This window comes from Ovis aries, chromosome 8, assembly GCF_016772045.2.
Source record: "Ovis aries strain OAR_USU_Benz2616 breed Rambouillet chromosome 8, ARS-UI_Ramb_v3.0, whole genome shotgun sequence".
Classification (NCBI taxonomy): domain Eukaryota; kingdom Metazoa; phylum Chordata; class Mammalia; order Artiodactyla; family Bovidae; genus Ovis; species Ovis aries.
In genome coordinates, this window is record NC_056061.1 from 63883295 (window position 1) to 63908952 (window position 25658).

A 25658-nucleotide genomic window follows, 5' to 3' on the forward strand; every position below is an offset into this window, starting at 1 on the left:
CTGATGAACTATGGAATGAGGTTTGTGACACTGTACAGGAGACAGGGATCAAGACCATCCCCATGGAAAAGAAATGCAAAAAAGCAAAATGGCTGTCTGGGGAGGCCTTACAAGTAGCTGTGAAAAGAAGAGAAGTGAAAAGCAAAGGAGAAAAGGAAAGATATAAGCATCTGAATGCAGAGTTCCAAAGAATAGCAAGAAGAGATAAGAAAGCCTTCTTCAGAGATCAATGCAAAGAACTAGAGGAAAACAACAGAATGGGAAAGACTAGAGATCTCTTCAAGAAAATTAGAGATACCAAGGGAACATTTCATGCAAAGATGGGCTCGATAAAGGACAGAAATGGTAGGGACCTAACAGAAGCAGAAGATATTAGGAAGAGGTGGCAAGAATACATGGAAGAACTGTACAAAAAAGATCTTCATGACCCAGATAATCATGATGATGTGCTCACTAATCTAGAGCCAGACATCTTGGAAAGTGAAGTCAAGTGGGCCTTAGAGAGCATCAATATGAACAAAGCTAGTGGAGGTGATGGAGTTCCAGTTGAGCTGCTTAAAATCCTGAAAGATGATGCTGTGAAAGTGCTGCACTCAATATGCCAGGAAATCTGGAAAACTCAGCAGTGGCCACAGGACTGGAAAAGGTCAGTTTTCATTCCAACCCCAAAGAAAGGCAATGCCAAAGAATGCTCAACCAACTGCACAATTGCACTCATCTCACATGCTAGGAAAGTAATGCTCAAAATTCTCCAAGCTAGGCTTCAGCAATACATGAACCATGAACTTCCTGATGTTCAAGCTGGTTTTAGAAAAGGCAGAGGAACCAGAGATCAAATTGCCAACATCCGCTGGATCTTCAAAAAAGCAAGAGAATTCCAGTAAAACATCTACTTCTGCTTTATGGACTATGCCAAAGCCTTTGTGTGGATCACAATAAACTGTGGAAAATTCTGAAAGAGATGGGAATACCAGACCACCTAACCTGCCTGTTGAGAAATCTGTACGCAGGTCAGGAAGCAACAGTTAGAATTGGACATGGAACAACAGACTGGTTACAAATAGGAAAAGGAGTACGTCAAGGCTGTATATTGTCAGTCTGCTTATTTAACTTATATGCAGAGTACATCATGAGAAACACTGGAATGGAAGAAACACAAGCTGGAATCAAGATTGCCGGGAGAAATATCAATCACCTCAGATATGCAGATGACACCACCCTTATGGCAGAAAGTGAACAGGAACTAAAAAGCCTCTTGATGAAAGTGAAAGAGAAGAGCGAAAAAGTTGGCTTAAAGCTCAACATTTAGAAAACGAAGATCATGGCATCCAGTCCCATCACTTCATGGCAGATAGATGGGGAAACAGTGGAAACAGTGTCAGACCTTATTTTTTTTGGGCTCCAAAATCACTGCAGATGGTGATTGCAGCCATGAAATTAAAAGACGCTTACTCCTTGGAAGAAAAGTTATGACCAACCTAGATAGTATGTTCAAAAGCAGAGACGTCACTTTGCCAACTAAGGTCCGTCTAGTCAAGGCTATGGTTTTTCCTGTGGTCATGTATGGATGTGAGAGTTGGACTGTGAAGAAGGCTGACCGCCGAAGAATTGATGCTTTTGAGCTGTGGTGTTGGAGAAGACTCTTGAGGGTCCCTTGGACTGCCAGGAGATCCAACCAGTCCATTCTGAAGGAGATCAACCCTGGGATTTCTTTGGAGGGAATGATGCTAAAGCTGAAACTCCAGTACTTTGGCCACCTCATGCGAAGAGTTGACTGATTGGAAAAGACTTTGATGCTGGGAGGGATTAGGGGCAGGAGGAGAAGGGAACAACCAAGGATAAGATGGCTGGATGGCATCACGGACTCAATGGACGTGAGTCTGAGTGAACTCCGGGAGATGGTGATCAACAGGGAGGCCTGGCGTGCTGCGATTCATGGGGTCGCAAAGAGTCGGACACGACTGAGCGACTGAACTGAACTGAACTCTAAGCATTTCAGTATGTTTCCTAAAAATCAAGTGTGCTGTGCTGAAAAATCTCAGTACATCCTCCAATGTCAGGAAATTATCATCAATTCAACAGTAATGTCCAATGCATAGATGCCATTCAATATTCCTGATTGTTCCAACAATGTCTTTTACAATCATCTTTTCCTTCTCAGTCCAAATCCAACCAAGGTTATTTGTTGTATTTAGTTTTCAGGTCTCTACATCCACCTTCAATGTGGCAAAATTCCTCAGTTTTTCCTTGTCTTTTCTTACTTGACACTTGATGAGGGTAGAGCTGCTACTTTGTTGAATGACCTTCAGTTTGTGGTTGACTGATATTTCCTCAAGATTACTTTGAGGTCATACATTTTTGGCAGGAATAACACAGACTTGATGCTGTGTTCTTCTCAGTGGATCATACTGGGGGTATAGTATATCAGGTTGTCCCACTGTTAATGATCTTGACAAAAGTATTTGAGTGATTAGTTTTAAATTAACTAGTAAGTATTTATGCAAGTATTTTTTTTTCTCATCAAACTTTTACCCACTAGTCTTAGCATATGTTGTTGATTCTAATCTGAAGTACTCTTTACTGTGATAGCTGATTTCCTCATTTCTTAATTTCTTCTATATGTATGAAATGGCGTTCTATTGCAAGGTAGAACATTTCTTTCTCCCAGGACTTGAAATGAGGCCCCAGTTAAGCCAAAAGTTTGTTATTTCATGGTCAAAACTGTCTCTGGGTCTAATGGATATTCAACAATCTGTTGGTAAGGGTAACTAAGGTCTTTTTTTGTCCCTCACTAGAGGTGCCATTTTCATTTTGCATTGAAACTTTCTGAGGCTTGGCCCACTCTATGGAAATTTAGGTTAGAGAAGACCCACTGAAGGATGAAATCTGCTCAGAGTCATCACTGTTCTTTCAGTGAGTTAATCTGTGTCCACTGGGACTCAGTAATAGGGCAGCAGCAGCCACTTAGTGAGAAAAAGTCTTGAAGTCCCAGTGGCGTTAGGTAAAGGAGTTCTGGTAGATTCTTATACCAAAGTTTTCAGTTAGCTGTAAGATTAGCCACAAAATGTCAGTGATTCTGCAGAGTTTGGAGGAAATCAGGGAGTCTCAGGGAAAAGCTTAATTTACTGATACCTGGATTGCTATCTGGAGGCTTAGAACTGTAGCAGATGTTTATTGCTAATATATAAAGAGAACAATCATGTATTACGTGTCTTTTTTGTGTGTGTAATTGTTAGCTGCAGGGCCAGCAGTACATCCTTCATAGACCATGAAATGTTTTTTGGCCTAAGAGGGCCTCTAAGATGATCACTTTAGTAGGGCCTTGGACTTTGTATTCCTTCAAGATCTATCTCTGCTTAGGTGGCATGCATGTAAGAAGTTTTCTTGAAGGGTATTGTATTTTAGAAGTTTTCTTTGTGGATGTCCTATTAAGAAGTTTTTGTTGAATGTATTAACATACGATATAGTTTATGCTTAATTTTTCTTTTTTAGTGATAAACACTGAAATATTTATGGATGAAATTATATAATGTCTTAGATTTGCTTTAAAATAATATGGGGATGATTGAGGAAGATGAAGAACAGGATATGGCAGAAACCAGGTTGGGTATAGGATAACAATTATTTAAATTAATTACTAGAGTCATAATAGTATTACAAATGTTAATGTAAGATAAAGACATTTTCAAATAAAAGGAAACTGACAAATTTTGTTGTCAGAAGACCTGCAATAAAGAAATGCTAAAGGAAGTTCTTCAGGCTAAGGAAATTGATACCAGATGGAAACTTGGATTTAAGAGCAGGAATGAAGAGCACAGGAAGTAATAAATGTGGGAGAAAATATAAAATTTTAAAGTTATTTTAAAGATATATGACTAAAGCAAAACAATGTCTTGTGGGGTTTATAACATGAGTAGATGCAGTAGAGATGACAACAAATGCACAAAGGATAGTGAGAATTATATCGTTGCACTGGTCTTTAATTTTACATAAATATTAGCTCTATGTAGACTATGAAAAGTTAAAGATGCATATCATGCTTCTTGGAAACAACTTTAAAAAGTAGTGCCAAGATACCCTAAAAAACAAATAAAGGAATTAAAATGGAATACAGAAATATTTATTAATTCAAATCAAGGCAAGAGAAGAGGAATAAAGTTTCACAAAACAGATGGGACAACTAAACAACAAATAACAAAATTGAGATTTGGGTTCAACTATCACCAATCAATCCTAAAGGAAATCATCTCTGAAAATGCATTGGAAGAACTGACGTGCAAGCTGAAGCTCCAATATTTTGGCCACCTGATGCGAAGAGCTGACTCACTGGAAAAGACCTTGATGTTGGGAAAGGTTGAAAGACAAAGGAGAAGGCGGGTGGCAGAGGATAAGATGATTAGATAGCATCACTGACTCAATGGACATGAATTTGAGCAAACTCTGGGAGATAGTGAAGGACAAGGAAGCCTTGTGTGCTGCAGTCCATGGGGTTTCAAAGTCAGACATAACTTAGCAACTGAACAACAGAGCAACAATAACAATAATTCTCTAGAGAAGGAAATGACAACCCACTACAATATTCTTGCCTGGAAAAATCCCATGTACAGAGGAACTTGGTGGGCTACACTCCATGGAGTCACAAAAGAGTTGGACATGACTTAGCAACAGAGCATATAACAATATTTAAATTAAATATAAGCAGACTAAACCATCAAATAAAGACAATGTTTGTCAAGTGAGCAAAAAGATAATCTCACTGTATATTGACTACAAGGGACACTTTTAAATATGACTTTTTTTTTGCCGTGGCATGTGGGATCTTAGTTCCCCAACCAGGGATCAAATTTGTACCCCTTGTAGTGGAAGCATGGATTCCTAGCCACCAGACCACCAGAGAATTCCCTACATTTTAAATATAAAGGCACTTATTGGTAAAGTATAAGAATGCTGCTGCTGCTGCTGCTAAGTCACTTCAGTCGTGTCCAACTCTGCGTGACCCATAGACGGCAGCCCACCAGGCTCCTCCATCCCTGGGATTCTCCAGGCAAGAACACTGGAGTGGGTTGCCATTTCCTTCTCCAGTGCATGCATGCATGCTAAGTCGCTTCAGTTGTGTCCGACTCTTTGTGACCCTATAAACAGCAGCCCACCAGGCTCCTCTATCCACAGGATTCTCTAGGCAAAAATACTGGAGTAGCTTGCCATTTCCTTCTCCAAGTATAAGAATAGGAAAATATATTATACATTATGCAAATAGCAAGCATATAAAAGTAGGATGGCAACATTAATATCAGACAAAATGGACTTGAAGACAAGGATTGCTTCCAGAGAGATAAAGATGGGCATGTTATAGTAAGAAAAGTAACAATTCATCAAGAAGTCACAACAATTATAAATGTTTATGTACCGAAGAACAGAGTTTGAAATTACATGAAACAAAAACCGACAGAATAGAACCAAAGAAAAGGAAATTAGTTTGAATGTAGAAGACCTGAGCAATCTTATTTTCCTAGAACTAACATTTATAGAAAACTAGACACAACAATTTCCAAATATATGTTTTTTTATGAGCAAAGTAACATTTATCAAGATGCATTATTTCCTGGTCCACAAACTAAGACTCAAACATTTCAAAATTCTTGAAATCTTATTAAATATATTCTTTAACAACAATGCAATAAATCTGGGGATTGATAAAAATAAGATATCTAGAAAATCCCCAACTATTTAGAGATTAACATCACTTATAAATAACCTATGATCAAATAAAACTCACAAGAGAAATTAGAAAATATTTCAAGTTGAACAACAATGAAAATATGACATGGCTAAAGTGGACTGCAGTGCAGCTTAGAGGGATAATATAATGTAAACATTTTTGTTAAAGAATAAAAGAATTTAAAATTAACTATCTAAATTTCCACCTTAAGAAAAGGGGGGAAAAATATAGCAAACTATACCCAAAGTGAGTAGAAGGAGAGAACTGATGAAGACTGGAAATCAATATAATAGAAACTGAATAAACAATAGATAAAAACTATGAAAACAAAAACTGGTTTGTTATAAATAGTAACAAAATTGATGAACTCCTAGGAAGAGTAATCAAGGAAAACAGAGAGAAAATGTGAATTAGTAATATCAGGAATATAAAATTGGCTGTTGCTATAGATTCTACAAACATCTAAAAAATATAAAATTTTATCAACAATTTTTTACTAATAATTTAAATAGTTTTATAGATTCTACATACATGGTGCATGAATTGAGATAGTTTACTGCTCCCTTTCCAATACATATACCTTTTATCATTTTATTCCCTTGTTGAACTGGCTAGTATCTCTATCCCATGTTAAAGTAGTGAGTGTAGACAATCTTGCTTTGTCAAGAGGGAGACATTTACTATTTCACAATGAAGTGTGATGGAGCTATAGGTTTTTATTCTAATTGCACTGGGAAATCATTGCAGGCTTTTACTTGCATGAGTGATATTATCTAATTTATATTTTTAAAAACCACTTGGGCTAAAGTGTGGAAAATGGGCTCTAGGAAGAGTGGAGTGGAAGCAGTGAGGCAATCAGGAGGTGGCTACACTCGCCCAGGAGAGAGGTGGTGGTTCTCTGAACAGAGAAAAGGCAGTGGAGGTTGAGAGAAGTGGCTGTGTTGGGGCATATATTTTGGGGGATGTCTATTTGTAGAGCTGACAGGACTTGTTGATTTATTGAATTTGGGTAAAGAAAAAACCCAGATTTACGTTGTATACAACCATGTTTATTTCAGAATTTTCCCCTGTGAATTTTAGATATTGATTTATATTGATAATATATAATTTTGTATTGATAATTCATTTTCCTCTTTAGAATGGACCATTGAATGTGGATACAGTATTCTTAAAAATCTGGCCATATGTTATTTAGGACTTAATTTTTTTATTTTTATTATTTTTATTATTATTTTTTTCTGATTAACTTTTTTTTTTAAATTTTTTAATTTTTTTAGTTTTTTATTTTTTAAATTTTAAAATCTTTAATTCTTACATGCGTTCCCAAACACTTAATTTTTTTTAAGGTAGAAAATTAGAGAAAGAACAGTGACCAATATTTATACCAGATTTATAATCAACTTAAAATATTAGTGTTCTGAACTAAATTTCTCTATTTTTCTTTTTAGGCTTATCCAAGACTGGTTTTCAGAAAGGATGCAAGTGGCCAAAGTGGATTTCTCTACAGTGTTACCACGCTTCATTTCTCTATATATCTTTTCCTTTCTGAATCCGAAAGATTTGTGTGCAGCTGCACAAGTCAGCTGGCCCTGGAAATTTTTAACTGAACAGGTTTACCATTTGTCACTTCCTAGTAATAGGACTCAGATGTAACTGTCATCTGTAATGAGGCAATGAGGGTAGCTCCTTTCCCTGAAAATAATAATTGAGGGTGTCTGAACCATAATTAATTTATTCTTAAGAGGAAAAAAATAGGGAATTTTTAATGGGGAATTATATTTAATGGGGGAATTAAATACAGTAATTTATTTTATAAGTCAGGGGATATACACTATTCTAATAATTCACATAATTCTGATAATCTTTAAATAGTAAATTTAATTATTTAGAAAGTAATTTATCTTGGTTAAGAAGTCCAATATTTTGTGAAAATTTATTTAAGATTTGGTTTTAAATGATATTGTTTTAGTCATGATAACCCACCTTAAAAATCACTCTACAACCACAACTTTAACTGCTCTCTCTTTGGCTAACCTCTGTTGAAGAATATAAAACTAGATCTTCTACATCTGCTGCCATTAATTCTGCCTCTGGGATGTTTATCTCTTTACTTTTAAAAGACTTAATGGAATGTAATAGTCAGCATACTTTAAATACAAATCAATAATTTACTCCTCTAACTTGTACAAACTTTCCAGGATGGACTTATGTTGATATTCGGATCTCACAGAATACCTGGCTCTCCATGGAGGGGCCACATGAAAAGCCAACTGTGAGCCCTGGATTTATAGCATTTGTGAATCCAGGTTTAGTGTTCTCATGGTATAGTGTTTCCTCTATTTTTGCTTTCAACCTTTCTCTGTCCTTACATTTAAGGAACATTCTTATAAGCAAAATATGGTAGTGGTTTTCTTTTACCACTTGACAATCTTTGACTTTTACCTGGAATCATTTAGTCTGTTCATGTTTATGTAAATACTGATACATTTGGGCTTAAGTCCACCATTTTACTATTTTTATTTACTATTTACTATTTTGTTTTTCTGTCTTCCTTTACGATTAACTTAAATATTTCTTAGATTAATTGTAAATTCTTTAGCAGTTCTTTCATGGCTACCATAGAGATTACAGCTCTTATCCTAGGGTTATTTTACTACCTCTGAGATAATGTAAGCATAGAACTCTTTAACTCCATTTGCTTCCCTACTCAGTTTCTATGCTTTTGTTCTCAAACATTTTAATTTTACACATAAACACATATAAAATATACAAATATAGATTAAGATATATAGTATATGTAAATATATACTAATATATAAAATATATTTTATAATATCTCTTGTTTATAAAATATATGCATACCTCATGAATATTTAAAACAACTGTTTAATTTAATAGTCAATATTATTTACAAGTAAACTTTTCTGTTATACTTCGTACCTTTCGGCACCTCTGATTTCCCTATGGGGTTCAATTTTTCCTGAATTCTCTGTAATATTTCTTTTAGTACAGCTTGCTACTGACATTCTCTCAGTTTTTGTCTGAAAATGTCTTTATTTCACCTTCAAATTTGAAGGATATTTTCACTGGGAATTTGAACTCTAGGTTAGCAATTAATTATTTATTAGAACTTTGAAAATTTTCCATTGTTCTCTGGCTTTCATAATTATCTTGAAAAGTAGGGGGTTTTATTGTTGGTCCTTGAAAGGTAGTTTCTATTTTCTCTAGCTTCTTTTAGGATCTTTTTCTGTGTCTTTGGTTTTCTGCAAGTAAGATCCCCTGGGGGAGGAAAGGACAACCCATTCCAGTATTCTTGCCTGGGAAATCCTATGGATAGAGGAGGCTGATGGGCCACAGTCCATGGGGTTGCAAAGAGTCAGACACAACTTAGTGACTGAGCAACATGCACAGAGAGGTGTGTGTGTGTGTGTGTGTATGTGTGTATTTATCCTATTTTGTATTTGGCACTGATTTATAAATTGGAGATTTTATGTCTTTTACCAACTTTGCAAACTCTCAGATTCTGTCTCTTCATATATTGCTTTTGCTCCACTTTTTCTTTTTTTCTTCTGGGTTTCAATTTATTACATTGATTCACCATGTCCCATAAGGTTCATATTCTTTTATGTGTCTTTTCCATTGTTCTGGCTTTCAGTGTTTCAGTCTGGATTTTTCTTCTGGCCTAGCTTTCAGTGTACTAATTATCTTTTCCAGTTCAGTTCAGTCGTCTCCGACTCTTTGCGACCCCCTGAACCGCAGCACACCAGGCCTCCCTGTCCATCGCCAACTCCTGAAGTTCACCCAAACCCATGTCCATCAAGTCAGTGATGCCATCCACCCATCTCATCCTCTGTCCTCCCCTTCTCCTCTTGCCCTCAATCTTTCCCAGCATCAGGGTCTTTTCAAATGAGTCAGCTCTTCGCATCAGGTGGCCAAAGTATTGGAGTTTCAGCTTCAACATCAGTCCTTCCAATGAACACCCAGGACTGATCTCCTTTAGGATGGACTAGTTGTATCTCCTTGCAGTCCAAGGGACTCTCAAGAGTCTTCTCTCCAACATCACAGTTCAAAATTATCTTTTTAGCTGGATTCTAATTTGCTTTTAAACTTGTCCCTTGAATTCTAAATTTGTTATTATATTTTTCAGTTTTAGAGTGTTGGTCTGATTACTTTGCCAAAATTTTCCATCCAGCCATTTAATTTCTTAAGTGTATTAACTACGTTTGTTTTTTTTTTTAAGTTCGTGCCTGATGATTACAACTTTTGGATCTCCTGAGGGTCTCTATTTACTATAAAACAAAAGAAGAAACAGACAATTCTTGTCTTTTTTGTGTGCTTGCTATTTTTGGTTGAGTACCAAATATTTCACATAAAAAATTGATGCAATAATTTGAGTCTCCAGATGATCTTATCTTCCTCCAGAGAGAACTTGCTTCTGGCATTTGGTTAGGCTAGGAATAGCTTATTTAAATCCAATCAGAGAATGAGATATTTCAAAGCTAGTTTCAACCTAATTCTTTGTCATCCTTACTGAAAAGGATCTCAGCTAAAAGCCAGGTGTCATTACCAAGGCTATTCTCCTTTGTGGACTCTGAATGTTTCTTCTCTTCCTTGCAAGAATCCTTACATCTTAAGATGTTAAGAAGTTCTTAATTTCTTCTAAATCTTTCAGTCACAACTTCCTGCTCTGCTTCTCAGCCTTAGTTTTGCTTTGGAACTGTCAAATGTTTTGAAGTAAAAAGTGAGATTGAATCAGGATATTACTTTTCTGGGTTTTCTTCCTCTAAGGTCTTGGTTATACAAGTCCTTATTGAATTGGTAGCTTAAGTAATTGTTTTATAGTATTTTGTCTAGATATTTGATTAGATAAAACCACATGAAATTTGCTGTTTTCATATCTCAAAACTGGTTGCATATTGGCAGTATTATATGGGTCAGTCAAAGTTGTTCCCAGTGCAAAGGTTGATGTTAAACAAATAACCATACCGTCGCTAGAAGCAGAATTCTCAGAATCTGGTGCATATGCTATGGGAGCATTGAATAAGTGTACAAAGATGACTAATACATATATTCATATAAAATATAATGTTCATCAAATATTTTTCCTATGGAGTAAGGTATGTATCTTATTTCTCAGAATCAAGTTTAGATGGCAATTCAACTGCACTAAAAATCTCAATGTAATAAGAAAAAATTATCTATGTGCCTAAAAAGATTAATTCTAGGAAACGGCCCTCGCAACTCATCTTTCTCATTTCTTTTTCTGAAGGATTGCTTATGGATGCCCAAATGCATTAAATTTGGATGGTTTCTGCCCTATACGCCAACAGATAATGAGTACGGTGCTTGGAAACACCATTACATTGCTTGTGTGTCCAACTTAGATTGGCTAACCCCTAGAGAAGCTGCTGCTGTTTATGGGACTCTGAATGAACCCAAAACAGAAAATGAAGAGCTACAGGAGAGGCAAAGAGAAAGGTGTCTAAGGAAAATAATTTGGGAGAAAATTGCACTACATAAGAGTGAGTGGCATTTTACAACTTTATGTCTTAGCCAAGTATTGTAGAAACCAATGGATTTACATACAAATTCCCACAGAAGAGGATAGCACCGTCTTCATGAAATAGCCTATAAGAGGCATTCTTTAAAGCATGTCAGGGAAAGCTCTCTATTCTTTAATATTAGCTAAGAAAAGCAAAAAGATTTCCAATGAAATATGTAAGGTTAAATGCCAGTGCCTCCATGAGACTAAAGGTAAGGCGAGAGAAGCACAAGCACAGGCAAAAGAAAATAAATGCATTCAGGACAATTCAGAAGAATTAGTCTTGGTGACAACATAGGAAAAATGAAAATGGAAATGGAAGCAAGAATGACTTATTTTTTTTAAGGTGAAAAGGGAGAAGGGATGAGACATGCTCTCAGCTAAGCCCTCTGATCTGCGCAGTATGTAATTAGCAAACCTGATCTGAGTTCTCCCATCTTGCTTTTTCACTGACTCACCCTCTGTGAGACTGTAACAAATGCGAAATTTACTTGAAGCCAAGAAGAAAGGCAAAAATGATGTGAAGCCTACAAATTGATGAACTGGTTTCTACAAGAAAAGAGTTGCTTATTCTCTGAGCTTTGTTTCTTGACCTGAAGTGACTGGTAACTTGCAGCTACAGAGCGAAGAGGATAAGAGAACCAAAGAGAGTCTGTAAAATGGCTGTAATTACTGCCATCTGGAATACTGCCCTGGTACAGCTTTAATTTTGATGGCTTTATCTGTGTAGACTTGGCTGGGAGAAGCCTGAAGTAAACAGCCAAGCCTGCTGCTGTTTGTTTTTCAGAGGAGTTGTTCAAAGTTCGACCCCCTTGGGTGAGTGGAACACACTGCTCTAGATTGTTCAAATCCAAATGCCAACCACGTCTCTCCCAGACTGCGAGGGATCGAGTGGGATTACACGAAACTTTGGAGAAACAGCTTGTTTTGTCATCTTTAGAATCTTTGCCCAAGCGGTAAGCAAACCTTCATCTGCTGAAGGTTCAGCACCTTCCCATGATACCAAGAATTCATTCTAGAATAATTTAGCTAACATGCAGTGGTCTTGTATAATTAAATCACTCTTATCCTATAAAATAGCAATAGAAGTAGTTTCTTAATCTTCAACAACAGTGGTCTTGAGCATGCTTTCTGAAGTAAATATTTAACATTCAAAATTTACATTTCAAATATTCTTAACTCTGCAAAGAAGCTATATTGTGGATGTAGCAGTTTTTCTGTGTGAAGTTATTGAGCAAAAATAACATTTTTCCAGAATTATTTTTTTTAATGGAGTAAGTATATCTGAATGGTGGTGAGGATGAGGCAGCTGTAGAAATAATGGGCATTATTTGAAAAAACCATGAGGCCCAAGTGATTAGGGAAATTTAAAATATCTTCGCTGCTTCCTTTTCAAATGTTGTTTTGAACCCTTTAGTATGTCAGTACATTGGTTTTAAGTGCCCTACAAAAGTAAGTTCCAAGAACACATTCTAGCATCCCATGAAGACAGGAGGAGACACCCAGTGGGCAGCTCTGGTCCCACTCACCCAGGAGTCCCCTTTGCTGACATCCCTGAAAACCACAGGGAGAGACCAAGGGCCTGAAGCCGCTTGCCATGTACAGAGAACTGATGCCCAGAGGACACAATGGTGTTCACTTATCAAACTAGAGAAAATAAAAACTTCACTTTTCCCCCCTCTTTTCCTTACAGAAGCAACATTTCTGGATGCCATTCCTACCCTTTATTATCAAAGAAAAATTGGCGTGGAGTTTATAAAAATGACAGCAGTTCTTCAAATGCTCTTCAGCCACACTTCATATTAATATCATCTCGGATTCCTGCATATGAGGTACAGTGGGTTAGGAGGCCAGCCCTTCTCTGAATTGGGTTTTTTAATCTCCCCTAGAGTAGACGTATGGCAATCTTTTGGTCACCATGTGTATGAAAATGATTCTTCTAAAAGGAAAGCTGTCTGATCTAAGTGGAAATGTACAGACCCAAATAGTTTTAAAAATCAGAAGCAATAAAAATAACCATAAATCAAAATTTTTTTTAAGTATTAAAGGCCCAACTGCCTTGCTTTCAGGGGTCCAATAAATTTTTGTTGAATTCAATTTTTTGCCCCTAATCCACAAAAGAGCAAAGTGATACAAATTATTTTTAAATTTCTTTGGAATGACCAAGGAATTTAATAATATCTTGTAACTAGCATTTCTAAAAAGAAAACTGTCAGAAATCTATTTTGTGATCTACTTAATGAAGGTGACTTTAAATGAAAATATGCTCTTTCTATAATGAAGTTATACATTTTAAATTTTAATGTGAATAAGAAAAAAGCACAAAGAAGACATAGGAAGTATGTATACTGAGTATGCATGTATATGTACATATGCATGCATTGATACACACATAGGCATATATGGGAAGGATGGCATTAGTAGACTGTATTTGTTGGCTTACTTAGAAAGTTCTTGCAAAAAATTCTTATTTGTAAGAAAATGGTTGCTTTCAAGGTATGAAATCACTTCACTGTTGAACATCTAGGAATTGACTTTGATCATTTACAATGGGCTAGCTTAATGGATCCATATGAAAGCAAGATCAGAGTTTGATCTCCGCGTGGGCCATAGATAGTTTCTCTAACGTTTAAAAATACCTCATGCTGGGCACAGAGGATAACTGATGACAGAGTAAGAGTGAATAAAGTGGAATTGAATAAATCCATGATCCTGTTTGTCTTCTTTATGTAAGACTATGCCAGACTCACTCATTTGACTGTGAATGTAATGGAGGTTTAGGTAAAAACCATGAAACCATATGGTAGTTCTCTACTGAGTTGAACTGTGATCTCCAGAAAGTGGCATGAGGTTTTGGGAAAAATCAATGCCTTCAATGACTTTCCAACCTGACTGCTGCTAAGGAATTAACTTTTTCAAAGTGAAAAGTTTATTTGGTTGGTTGTTGAATTCAAATAACAGTGGTTTTAGCATTTATTTAATACAAATAAATATTTAGTATTGATTACTATTTATAAATATTTTGTATTTAGTATTAATACTAAATAAATATTGATCATTCAAAAATTTATAATTAAGAGAAAAACAAAATCTATTTAAGAAGTCCATTTACAAAATTACATAATTTTATTACTTTAGTGTATGTGTCACTGTGCATGGGTGTGTATAAAGATAAAAAACTGGAAGAAAATAATTAATTAGTGTTTCTTTGAGTGTTGGAGTTACAAATGCACTCAAATGTCCCCTGTTAGAAAAGAAACAAAATAATTTTAAAAAGAAACTGCTGCTGCTGCTGCTTAGTCGCTTCAGTCATGTCCGACTCTGTGCGACCCCATAGACGGCAGCCCACCAGGCTCCCCAATCCCTGGGATTCTCCAGGCAAGAACATTGGAGTGGGTTGCCATTTCCTTCTCCAATGCATGAAAGTGAAAAGTGAAAGTGAAGTGCCGACTCTTAGCGACCCCATGGACTGCAGCCTACCAGGCTCCTCTGTCCATGGGATTTTCCAAGCAAGAGTACTGGAGTGCGGTGCCATTGCCTTCTCCCAAAAAGAAACTAGTGATGGGGAAAACTTATCATCTTCCTCCTATAATTTCTGAAGAAAAACAATAGTCTTCAAAAATCACAGATTACATAGTCACTGTTTTTAACTTATTAAGAAGAATTCTAAAGTAACAGGCTTTCCTGGTGGCTCAGATGGTAAAGAATCTGCCTATAATGCAGGAAACCTGGGTTCAATCCCTAGGTCGGGAAGATCCCCTGGAGAAGGAAATGGCAACCCACTCCAGTATTCTTACCTAGAGAATTCCACAGACAGAGAAGGCTTGTGGGCTACAGTCCATGGAATCGCAAAGTCGGACATGACTGAGTGAGTAACACATTCTAAAGTAATGGGCTTTGGTTCCTACTGGTCTGGTTTTGTTTTCTAGATGGTGGCGAACAGTGTTAGAGCAGGTATCATTTCTGTGGTGTATGAACACAGTGGCCTAACCTTGGAGACCCTACTTTATCTCATAGAAAAAGCTCTGGATGGGCAGATGGCACAGAGTGTGGGAATATTCAGTGACGGAGATAGCAGAGAAATCAACTTACTTCAAGGTAAGACTGGAGATTGGGAAGAAAAATTTGCACTGAGGTAGTGTTTGTCCACAATTTAAGGAAGTTGATATCCCAGCTTAAAAAATCAGGCAGGAGGAGTTCTTCTTACTCCTTTCTTTACTGGGGCTTGGGAAGGCAGTCTCCAGGACTCCGTTAGAAATCACTGCAGACTAGCTGAATCATCACATTCAATTCCCAGGAGGTGAAAGGTACAGTGAAGTTTCCCATGCCTGGGAGCCTTCTTACTTCTGCTCTCGAGGACTTATTTATTGATTGGCAATCATGGGAAACATTTCCACTTTGGAACTTGGTTGCAAATTCCCAGGACTTGACTGGCCATTGACCAACCAGGCTGTGAGCCTGGTAACTCACACTGCTGCCCCACGGAAGCAGAGACACAATGTCCTTAACCTAAGCATTCAGTGTCTAATAAATCCAGGACAGGAGGAGAGTGTTGTCATGTTGGAGTCCAGTGGTACCTTCTGTGGTCCTAACATGGTTCCATCATTGAAGGAGAGATGCCCTGCAGATCTTGGCCTTACAAGCAGATGTTGGCTTTTTGAACCTCTGTATTTTCACAACACAAACTGCTAAGAGCTTGTTAATGTGACATTTTGATTTCCTCCCCCTCAGGCTATAAAATTGGTATTAAAAATTTATTGAGGCCTGAAGTGAGAGACTTCTGGGAAAAATTAGGAAGCTATGTGGCCCCCGAAGAGGAAGGGGGTCACGTGGACCTCTTTGTACCACTTGGAGCATCAGGTCAGTTTTGAGAGTTAGTGGTCATACCTACTTTGTAATGATATTTCATGGATTTATAAAATGTCCTCAATTCAAATAACTAAGTTACATTTATTTTTTATTTTTTCTCCTTATACTTCAAATACTCAGATATTTAGGGGGAAAGGACATCAAGTTAGTGGTCAGAGTAAGCTGTCCCTAAAGAAACAGTCATTAGTGGTAAAAGCTAACCAGAAAAATTATTTGTTTCTTCTGGAAAACACAGTAAAATCAGCCTCCACAGTACAGGTGAAAATCCCAGACCAGCATTGGGACCATCATCAGCCTGTATGAGGAAACTTTCCCTGTTGGGTTCAGAATCTGGAAGGAGTGAGCATGAACTTGGTGACCAGGGACCTGGACTTGAATTCCGCTCATGTGACTTGAGCTGTGTGGTCTTAGGCAAGTTTGTGGACCTCTGTTTCCTCATATGAAAGTTAGGATAATAGTACCTTACCTTATCAGACTTGTGAATATAAAAATGCATATAAAATACTTAAATGTTGGACTATTGAAAAATGATGAAGTGCCTTGTAAAGATGAGTGTGGTAACTTACATTTTAAGTGCTTGTCTAATATCAGCCATATTTAACATAAAAGCTCTGCTTTTATGAATTCATGGGCTATGCTTTTTTGTTTCTTTCTTTGTTGTTGTTTTTTAGCCAAGCAGAACATGGGAAAGGAAGTGTGGAATTAAAGTTTCTCAAACTGTTTCTTGCTACCCATTCCTTAGGGAACTTAAATTTAGTTCTTAATCCTTGGATTTCACTGGACTATTCAATACATACAAAGCATGACTCTGGCAGGATTTCTCTAGGCAAAGGAAGTATAGGAAGGAGTTTAAAAGAAAATGAAGTACAAATTATTGTAAAAAAAATAGTTTTCACAATTACAAGTATATAATCTCAATTATGTAGAAAATAGGGACAGACAACTCTAGGAGCAAATATAGCACACTATTAACACTGTCTAGATCTGTTATTTCAAATTTTCTTTTAAAATCAATTTGAAAAGGCTATACAAAGAATGTGGAAGGTGTGACCCCAATGTTTAAAATCTGTGTATGTGACAGGGAGGGTGGTAGTGGGGTGTGTGTATAAGAAGGGTTTGGAAGCATATATACCATCGAGCTGACTATAGTTGGATAATATTAGTGAGTTTTCCTTTCTTTTATAGTTTCCTTTTTCTTTGATCTTTTTTTTGGTCTCTATTTTCTGTAGTGAATTAGTATTACTTTTAAAATGAGAGCAAAACAAATTTTTTAATGGGAGTAGGGGGAAAAAAGGATGTTAAAAAGTAATGTATTGAAAGGCAAAGAGAATATGGGCAAAAGGGGGAAAGAACAGTAGATTTAGTGACACAAAAATGGTCTCAAGTGAAACTTAATGGTACGCAAACAGTAGATTTCCCATTACCATTCTGGGTCCCCAGGTCATCCCTGAACTTCCCATCAAATATAATTTCTCCTGGGTGAACCATCAAGACCCTGGTTCAGTCAGAAGGCCCTGGCTTCTCAGTCAAAAATCTTCCACCACCTCAGGAATCACTCTGGAGCCTGTCAGCCCTGTAGCTGTACCACCTCTGAAATCCTGATCTTAAGCATTTTTCTCTGAGTACCACTTCCAAATTGTGTCCTCAAATATTCCCACTCTATTGGTTCTTTGCCTGAGGATCTCCAATCCACATACTCCCACTTACTCACTCTCCATCACCATGCCTTTGACCTTGGTTCCTTCCTCATTAAACCTAGATTTACTGGTTTGTCATTATCATCTCTCTTGCAAAGAACCTGAACTTCTTTTTTGCCGGCCAAACCCCAGTTTATTTGGCTAAATCCCAGTGCCAGTTGGAGAAGGAAATGGCAACCCACTCCAGTGTTCTTGCCTGGAGAATCCCAGGGACCAGGGAGCCTGGTGGGCTGCCATCTATGGGGTTGCACACAGTCGGACACGACTGAAGCGACTTAGCAGCAGCAGCAATGCCAGTTAGAACACAACCTCTGTGTAATCTATGCCTGCCAGTGCTGAAGCAGCTGAAGACTGTTGGAAAGAGTAATACAACTGTTCTTACTGATCTAACTTTAATGCCATAAATACCAAATGGGATTGGAGCTCTGATAAGCAATCCTACCACATTTCCTTGGTAAATTCATTTTCCCACTCTTTAATGACTGTCACCCCTTCTCCTCTTTAGTCAATCTTTCAATAACACTCTCACTTGTTGATTTCACCATTTACTTCCCTAAGGAAACCCCTTAATATACCTCTCACCACAAAAACCACCATCTATCCAACCTCTTACATTCATCCTGTCTTCCCTTCTGTTATGGTGAAAGAAGCACCCCTGCTTGAATCAACCATCAGCTACACCACTTGGACACTGGATTGCACCGCCTTTCACCTTCTCAAGACATCACTCCTATGCTCAAATCCACCCCCAGAGCCTCAATCTTCTCTTTCTATTGGATTAATCCTATCAGATCAAGAACACCTGTAGTAGCTCCTCCACTCCCCCTCCCCCCTGCGAGACCATAAACTTTCTCTCACGTGAGTTGACTATACCAATGGTTCTCAAATTTTTGATGTGTATTTGACTCACCTAGACGACTTGTTGCAATCCACATTGCTGGATCCCACGCTAGTGTTTCAGATTCAGGTCTGGCATGGGAGCTGAGAATTTGGTGGTGCTGATGCTGCTGATCCCAGAGCCACACTTGGAGAACTACTGATATAGCTCAGAGGTCCCCAACCTTTTCGGCAGCAGGGACCGATTTTGTGGAAAACAGTTTTTCCATGCACCAGAAGTGGGGGTTTTGGGATGATTCAAGCATATTACATTTATTGTGCACTTTGCTTCAAATCTGATGCTTTCACTGATCTGACAGAAGGTACCAGTCCATCTTCCTCACCTCTCGCTTGCCCACCTCCCAAGCTCCTCCACATGGTCTCAGTCTACCAAAGCCACTTTTGGAAGGCTATAAACGACTCCCATGTGCCCAAATCCAGCAGTCCCTTCCCTATCTGCACCTTGCCCTGACCTCTCAGGGGCGTTTGAAGTGGATGAATACTCTTCCTCAAAACTCTCCTTCTTCCCTTGGTTTCCTAAGACCATCCACTCCTTGTTTTCCTCCTACCTCAGCAATCTGTTCCCCTCAGTCTCTTTTGCTGGCTCCTTCTCTTTGGCGAGGCCCTTAAATGTGTCCCAGGCTTGATCCCAGACTCACTTATTTTCCATGACTACACTCTTCCCTTAGGGAGTCTCATTTATTCCTATGACTCTACGTTCAACCTGGATACTGAAGACTCCCAAATTTATGTCTTCATCTCTGAAATCTCTCAGCTGTAAACTCATCGAGCTTTTACTTGACATCTTCATGTGGGTGTTTAGTTTGCATGGCTAATAGGTGTCTCAAAGTTCACACATCTGAAACAGATTCTTGATTGCCTTGTATTACAAACCCACCCCTTTCCCAGAATTTCTCACATAAGATCGCATTATTCACCAGTTACTGATAAGCCAGAAACCTAAAACTCTTCTTTTTTTGGTGTTACTTACAAATTATAAGCACTTTTATTAAGGTATAGTTGACATGAAGTATTTAAAGTGTGTAATTTGATAAATTTTGACATGTCTATACACCATGTGAAACCATAAAAGTCAAGATGATGAACACATTCATCATCCCCCAAAGTTTCTTCCTGCCACCTTGCAATTTCTCAGTTTGCTTCTCCACTCCAACCAGAGGCAACTACTGATCTCACAATATATTAGTTTGTATTTTATAGAATTTTCTGTAAATGGAAGCATACAGTGCATTTTTTTTGGTCAGGCTTCCGTCACTCCAGATATTTTAGATTTATCCATTCATCATGCTGGTATCAATGGTTCATTCCTTTTTACTACTGGGAATGATTATATTGTATAGTTTTACTACAGTTTGTTTATCCATTCACCTGCTGATAGATATTTGAGATCTTTCCAGTTTAAGACTTTTACAAGCAAAGCTGCTGTGAACATATGCTTTCATTTCTCTTGGGTAAATAAATACCTAGGAGTGGAATCACTGGTTTATATGATAGGTGTACGTTTAACTTAAAAAAAAAAAAAAAACCCCAGTCAAACTTTTTCCAAAGTGGTTATGCCATTTTAGATTTCCACCCAGCTACCCAACACTCCAACACTTGGTAAGGTCAGCTTTCTTAATTTGAGCCATTGAAGTGTGTCCTGATATCTCTTCATAGTTTTAATTTGCATTTTCTCTAATGATCAGTGATGCTAAGCTTCTTTCCATGTGTTTATTTGCCATTTGTCCTCCTTGGTGAAGTGTCCATTCAAATATTTTGCTCATTTTAAAATTTAGGGTTTTTGGCTTTTTACTGAGATATCTTTGTATATTCTGGGAAAGTTGTTGCAAATATTTTCTCCCACTCTATGACTTATCTTTTCCTTCTCTGAATGGTTTCTTTTGAAGACAAGAAATTCTTAATTTGGATAAAGTCTAATTTATCAGTCTTTATGTTTTATAGATTATGCTCTTGATGTCATATCTAAAAACTCTACCTAACCAAAGATCACTTCTATGATTTCTCCGAAATTATTTATAGTTTTAAGTTTGACATTTGAGTTTGTGATTCATTTAATTTATGTTTTAAAAAAAATAGAATGCCAGGCATGAATTGAAGTTCTTTTTTAAAAAACACGTGGCTATCAAAATATTTCAGTACCATTTCTTGTAAAGACCATCCTTTTCCCAGCGGATTTTATTTGCATCTTAGTTGAAATCAGTTGACTATGAATGTATAGGTACTCTTATGACCTTGCTGTAATTTCATTGATCTGTCACTGGAAACATTAGACACAAATAAGTGACAGACATCCCAATCTTCCAGCCACAACCATCTTGCTGCAAGCACCTGAAACAACTTGGAATAATCCTTTACTCCTGGACCACAAAGAATTAAAATACCTTACTTATAGTTTCATTTGAAGTAGTTTGATCTATATGCTGTGTCACAGAAGAAGGGGTAAAATTAACGCTAAAATTTGACCATTGTATTCCACTGTGTGTTTAACAGTTTTAAAACTATCCTCTTGCAGGACACTTCGAGTCAGACTATTTTAGAAAATCTGTGTAGACTTTTCTGTCTTTGGCCTAATTCCAAATTTGAAAATAAGCACCAGGTCAAACTGTATCCCTCTTTCTCCACCCTGTTGTCAGTCTTCCTGAATGAAGTGTCTGGACTTCAGCATTGAGGGATGAACTGTAAAGCGTTGATGGACTATTCCATGAGGGATTTGAATTGAAGACAGACCTACAAGTGACCTTTCTTGGCCAGCTCATTAGTGCTTCTAAGTAGTATTTAACTGTTATGGCAAAACCTGTGAGTGAACTAATGAAAGTATTTTTGATTGTGCAGAGGCAGGAATAGAAGTTCTTTCTCAGCTGTCTCAACTGACTGGCACGTTATTTACTGCTCCCACTGGGATTGCCACTGGCTCTTACCAACATCGTAAGTGTGTATGCATGCTGACTACTGTGTCCAATGATACCCACCAACTCCAGGATCACCAAGGACAAAACACAGCTAATAATACTGGTTCTGGCAATGTCAATTACTGCCTTTCATTCCTGCTCTGAAGGAGTGCTGTCACTTCCCAAACTAGTTCATCTCTCATCACTCAGTCATTTGCTTAGAAGGGAATTATTATTACAAATATCTGCTTCAAACCATCATTTGCAAAAATACCAGCTTTAACAGTTAAACAAAGATGTAGCTGATCTAGAGAAATGATAAGTACAGAGCACAATTTTCTTTGTAAAACATTATCAATGTGCTTTCATTTGGGAAAATGAATTGGAGCTATAAGTAGCTAGTGAAGGGGCTGGCTCAAGTTTCATTGCAGTAGCATTAAGGGAGAGGAAGAACAAAGAGATATTACACTTGAAAGCAAAATTTCATTTAGATACTAAAGCTGCAACTATTGGATCAAAATGTAACATTGTCTGACCAACAAAAGTGAAACTGCTTTGCTATAATAATGTTAATCATTTTCCCCTTTAAAACTCTCACTTCCTATCAAACAGGAATGGGAGTGATGTAAAACTATATAAAGCTTACTTCTCTAGTCCTGAATGCTAAGTGCCTTTCAAGACAGGAAAGCTGGCATCATTGGGAAACTTGTAAGGGAGAAGATTCATGATGATACAACAAAAAGCACACTGACCTAATACAGTTTTGTAGCAGAACTTGCTTGTTAATTTTAGTTTACATAGCAGCAGCATCCAATGAGAGCATATTTGGCCCCATTCAGGGAGGAACTCAGCCTTGCAGAGTTAGCAAGGTGTAGACATTGCAGTTATAAAATGGGTTTTCATCTTTTTCTCCTCTGTCTCTTCTTCCTCCTTTTCCCACTCTTCTTCTTCTCATTCTAGAATATGTTACAAATAGTTTCACGTTTGTCAGCAAAAAATGTGGAAAGAAGAATGAAACTATCCATTTAGGACAGAAAATCGAATTTCCCTTGGCCCTGTGTCACTTAGTCACAGATTTTCAAGGAAAGAAACTTTCTTAAGCACCCATTTCAGTACATGTAGAGATAATCTGTAGAGAGAGAAAGAGCAGCTGGACATGGTGTAAATAAGATGCCAGGTTGGCTCCAATGGAGATAACTTTTGGATGACATGACGGGGAAACCAGGTAAAATGCGGTTTTCCTGTATTTTTACTTTTTAGGATGTGACCATAAAATAGTATATTCTTATTTGGAAGTCTGTTCTGCTTTTGATGCAAAAATCCAGCAGCTATTTAATTTTACTTCAAATACAGTGTAACATGTCAATCTTATCAAAGAGTAGATAGACATTTGAAATTATTCATTTTGTCCTTTTTGAGTTTCTAATTTTACCTTTGAAAGCAGACTATGGGTGTTTATCTTAGTCTTCTAATGAGAAAGGGTAATAAGCCTGATATAAATACAATTAAGGGTATTTTTTTTTCTATACTGTAAACAAGAAGAACTCTTTCATTTGAGCTTAAGTCTGTGATACTAAATGGAGAAAATAATGTCAGTTCTTAGTGACTGGCTGGGACGACAGTGGGAAACGTCACCCCCTTCCATCTACTTCAGCGAATCAAAGCTGCAGACATGGTCCAGCTTCACCGACTTCCTGGAGGACACCTTGAAATCAGTAAGGAAACAATTAAGTCCTCTCTTCAAGGAGTTGCAGAAGAACGTCAGTGGCAGGATGATAGGTAAGAACTGTTGCTACTTCTGTCTGTGGTTAATTATGAAGCTCGTCACATATCCAGAGTGAATACAAATGTAGGAATGCAGAAGTAAAGAACTGGCTGTTTATTGTCTTTGTCTTTCATAGCTTCTTTCAGATATCATGAATATCCACGAAGAACAAATATATTCATCTTTAAAATGCTGAAGCAAGTTCCTGGTTTCTAATTTTACCATCTTATTAATTCTGTCAGTCCATTGTTTACCTTGGCAAATTCACTTTGCTAAGCCAGAGAGCTCTGTTCTTTTCCCTCTAAATTTGCCCTCAAAGTTAAGCACCAACATCCCAGTTAAGCATCTCTTAGACCACAGCACCCATTACTTAAATTGTTCTATAATTAAATTCTATGTATTTTCTAAAGTATTTAATTTGGTGATGGGCTTCATGGACAGGCCTATTGGACATTATTGAATTTGTTTTCACATCTACACTTCTTACTCATGATCCAATTATCACAATAAAGACTTTTGGAAACAATGTCCTGTTTCAACTTTAGATCTTCATCTAAACCAGTCAGTTCTTCAAAATCAAGTACTTAAAAAAAAATATTTAAGTAGGTTTTTCCTGAATCATTAACTGCCAACTCATTTTCCTCCCTAACTCTTCACATGTCTCTGAAGCGCTGTACCAGTTAAGTCATTATATATCTATGTCTTACTTCGCTCTTCCCTTCCTCTGCCTTGCTCTGTCTATACAAGAGCTGTAACATACAAATATGCATGCAGGTATTTTATCTGTCAACATATACCCATATCTCTTTGCATAAAGTAGGGGTTTGTCTTTTTGGTTTTAACTCTACCACATTTAGTAGGTGTTCAGCTAATATTTAAAAATTGTTATGAGGCTAAAAACAGGAGAAATTATTTCTCCTGGTTCTTTCACAGATGTTAATGACTAGAGAGATAAATGAAAAGATTAACAGTAGAAGTGTTTTTTGATCATGTATGTCATAAGGCACGAAAATCAAATGGAAAAAGGTTGCTTTTCAAATCAGTGCAAGTTGCTCAAAATATTTTAAAAATATAGGTGTCTGTATGTATGTTTGTATGTTACTCCCTATGGACTTAAAATATTTATGGAATTGAGCACAAAGATAATGCAGAATATAGAAGAGCTTTTGGTGGAATTGATAATCTAAACTTTATTTAGGTTCATTTTTACATGTTCTTTCCCTGTCCAATTTATATATTTTATTCAATATCAACTTTGTCAGGGTGGTTACCTTTTATATGCTATATACATTTAGATGCTTTTGCTCATTTTCTATTTTATCTTGATAGATAATCTTCATGGCATAATAGAATTTTTATTCTTAGTCTGCATTTTTATCCACTGACAAGCAACTGTAAGGACTGAGTTTTCTTCTTGACACATCTCTTAAATAAATTAATTACAAAGCATATGGACTTATATTTACAGGGCAATTTGTATTTGACACCATGAGTGTGGCTAACATTCTGAATAACCAAGAAATCATACAAGCTCTGGCAGATGGATTGATAGAACTTTCAAAAGAAAATTCTGTAAGTGTTCCTTTGAATAAAATAAGCTAAAAAAAACCCCAAAACTTAAATTTTAGTGTGCATTTACCACTTTATCCTTTAGGACACAATTCCTCAGAGAAATAGCATCAGTTTATGAAAACACTGAAAGAGTCTGAACCCAAGATGTATTATTACACAAAAATAGGAAAATCTTCTCGGTTATTTGATATTAATCATAAGGTACACTGTTCTTGGGTTCTGCAACCATGGGTTCTGCACACTCAGATTCACCCAACCACATGTTGAAAATATTCCAGGGACTCGCCTGGTGGCTAAGACTTCATGCTGTCAATGCAGGGGACCTAAGTTCGTTCCCTGGTCATGATACTAGAACCCACATGCTGTAACTAAGACCTGGAGAAACCAATTAAATACATATTTTTTAATTCCAAAAGTTTCAAAAGGTGAAACTTGAATTTAGCCATGCATTGACAACTATTTACATAGTGTTTATACTGTACTAGTACTATAAGTAATTGAGAGATGATTTAAAGTATATGGGAGGGACTTCCCTGGTGGTCCAGTGGCTAAGACTCTGCACTCCCAATGCAGCGGGCCTGGGTTCAACCCCTTGTCAAGAAACTAAATCCTGAGAGCTGTAACTAAAGACTGAAAATCCCATGTGTAGCAACTAAGACCCGGTGCAGCCAAATAAATGAATAAATAAATATGTAAAGTATATGGGGGT

The 25658-nt window shown here is 37.1% G+C and overlaps 1 protein-coding gene across 7 annotated transcripts in view; it reads left to right on the forward strand.

The window, feature by feature from the left end:
* ECT2L (epithelial cell transforming 2 like) overlaps positions 1–25658 on the forward strand; it is an 82612-nt gene that overhangs the window by 32091 nt on the left and 24863 nt on the right. For 5 of the 7 annotated variants that reach the window (XR_003590157.2, XR_009601532.1, XM_027972496.3 and 2 more), the window contains 9 exons: positions 7168–7330; positions 10989–11241; positions 12049–12217; positions 12955–13093; positions 15191–15359; positions 15993–16121; positions 21557–21649; positions 23209–23391; positions 24846–24949. Coding sequence is in view for 5 of the 7 variants with exons in the window: in XM_027972496.3 (XP_027828297.2) it covers positions 7168–7330; positions 10989–11241; positions 12049–12217; positions 12955–13093; positions 15191–15359; positions 15993–16121; positions 21557–21649; positions 23209–23391; positions 24846–24949 (1402 nt within the window). In the remaining 2 variants the exon portion in view is untranslated. Of the gene's footprint in view, positions 1–7167; positions 7331–8589; positions 11242–12048; positions 12218–12954; positions 13094–15190; positions 15360–15992; positions 16122–21556; positions 21650–23208; positions 23392–24845; positions 24950–25658 lie in introns of those variants that run through there. The other 2 variants (XM_027972497.3, XM_060419289.1) reach the window with 2 other exon arrangements.